This window comes from Penaeus monodon, chromosome 20 (genome assembly GCF_015228065.2).
Source record: "Penaeus monodon isolate SGIC_2016 chromosome 20, NSTDA_Pmon_1, whole genome shotgun sequence".
NCBI classification, from domain to species: Eukaryota; Metazoa; Arthropoda; class Malacostraca; order Decapoda; family Penaeidae; genus Penaeus; species Penaeus monodon.
This window is the reverse complement of record NC_051405.1, coordinates 11,581,845-11,582,666: the sequence shown is the minus strand read 5'-3', so window position 1 is coordinate 11,582,666 and position 822 is coordinate 11,581,845. Positions and strand designations below refer to the sequence as shown.

At 45.6% G+C, this 822-nt stretch overlaps 1 protein-coding gene across 1 annotated transcript in view; it reads left to right on the top strand.

Moving 5' to 3' along the window:
• LOC119585618 (multiple epidermal growth factor-like domains protein 6) overlaps window positions 1-822 on the top strand; it is a gene marked incomplete in the record, with an annotated part of 108,922 nt that overhangs the window by 76,560 nt on the left and 31,540 nt on the right. The window contains 2 exon segments of the mRNA XM_037934286.1: window positions 1-147; window positions 386-499. Of these exon segments, the coding sequence (XP_037790214.1) occupies window positions 1-147; window positions 386-499 (261 nt within the window).

Below are 822 nucleotides of genomic sequence, written 5' to 3'. Positions count from 1 at the left end.
GACATCGTGCTCCGACGAGTCGAGATGAGGACGTCGAGGCCAACACAACCATCGTCACCGACTACAATGCCAACGCCCGCCGACAGAGGTCTCACAAGAAGGACGAAGGCTTCGACGCCTACAGCTACACCATTATTCTGACGGAAGGTGAGTGGGCGAGACTTTGATAAAGACGAACTGTATATAAACGGCAAATAAACATTATGTGAACCCATAAATACAAAAAATAACGGAATAAAACTACTGTGAGATGGATCATTAATACCTAAACATGTTAAGCCTTACAAGAAACATAATCCTGAAAAAAAATCCCCACACTCCTGTATAAAGCTTGTTGCATGAGGGAATGCCTCAGAAGAGACAGAGATCACTGATTCCCCTGCAGGTAAAAAGGGCGGAAGGCAAAACCAGGACGCCAGGCGCCCCCAGGCAGGCCACAGGGCGGAGCATGTGTCCAGGGTTGGAGAGGTGGTCGAGGCGGGCACCGGTAGGGTCTACGGTAAGTGTCCTTTTATGCGTCATCTTTTCTGTAGTCGTGGAGAAAGGGCTGACCGGTGGGTAAACCTCGTGTATATACAGAATGTAGGCAAACTTCCAAGTTTACAATGACGTCCGGGTACGAATTTTTCTCTAAGACACACCCAGATGAATATTTTACCTCCCCTTCAGCATGAATTGTTTTTTTTTTTCAGAGGCGTTATAAACAATCCATAAAGAGGTAAACTAAATCACAACATTCACAGTCTCCAGGTATTGAGGTAATTACCAACCACGGTTCGTAAATACCTCAACCCCCCAAAAAATCTGAAATAAACAAAACGA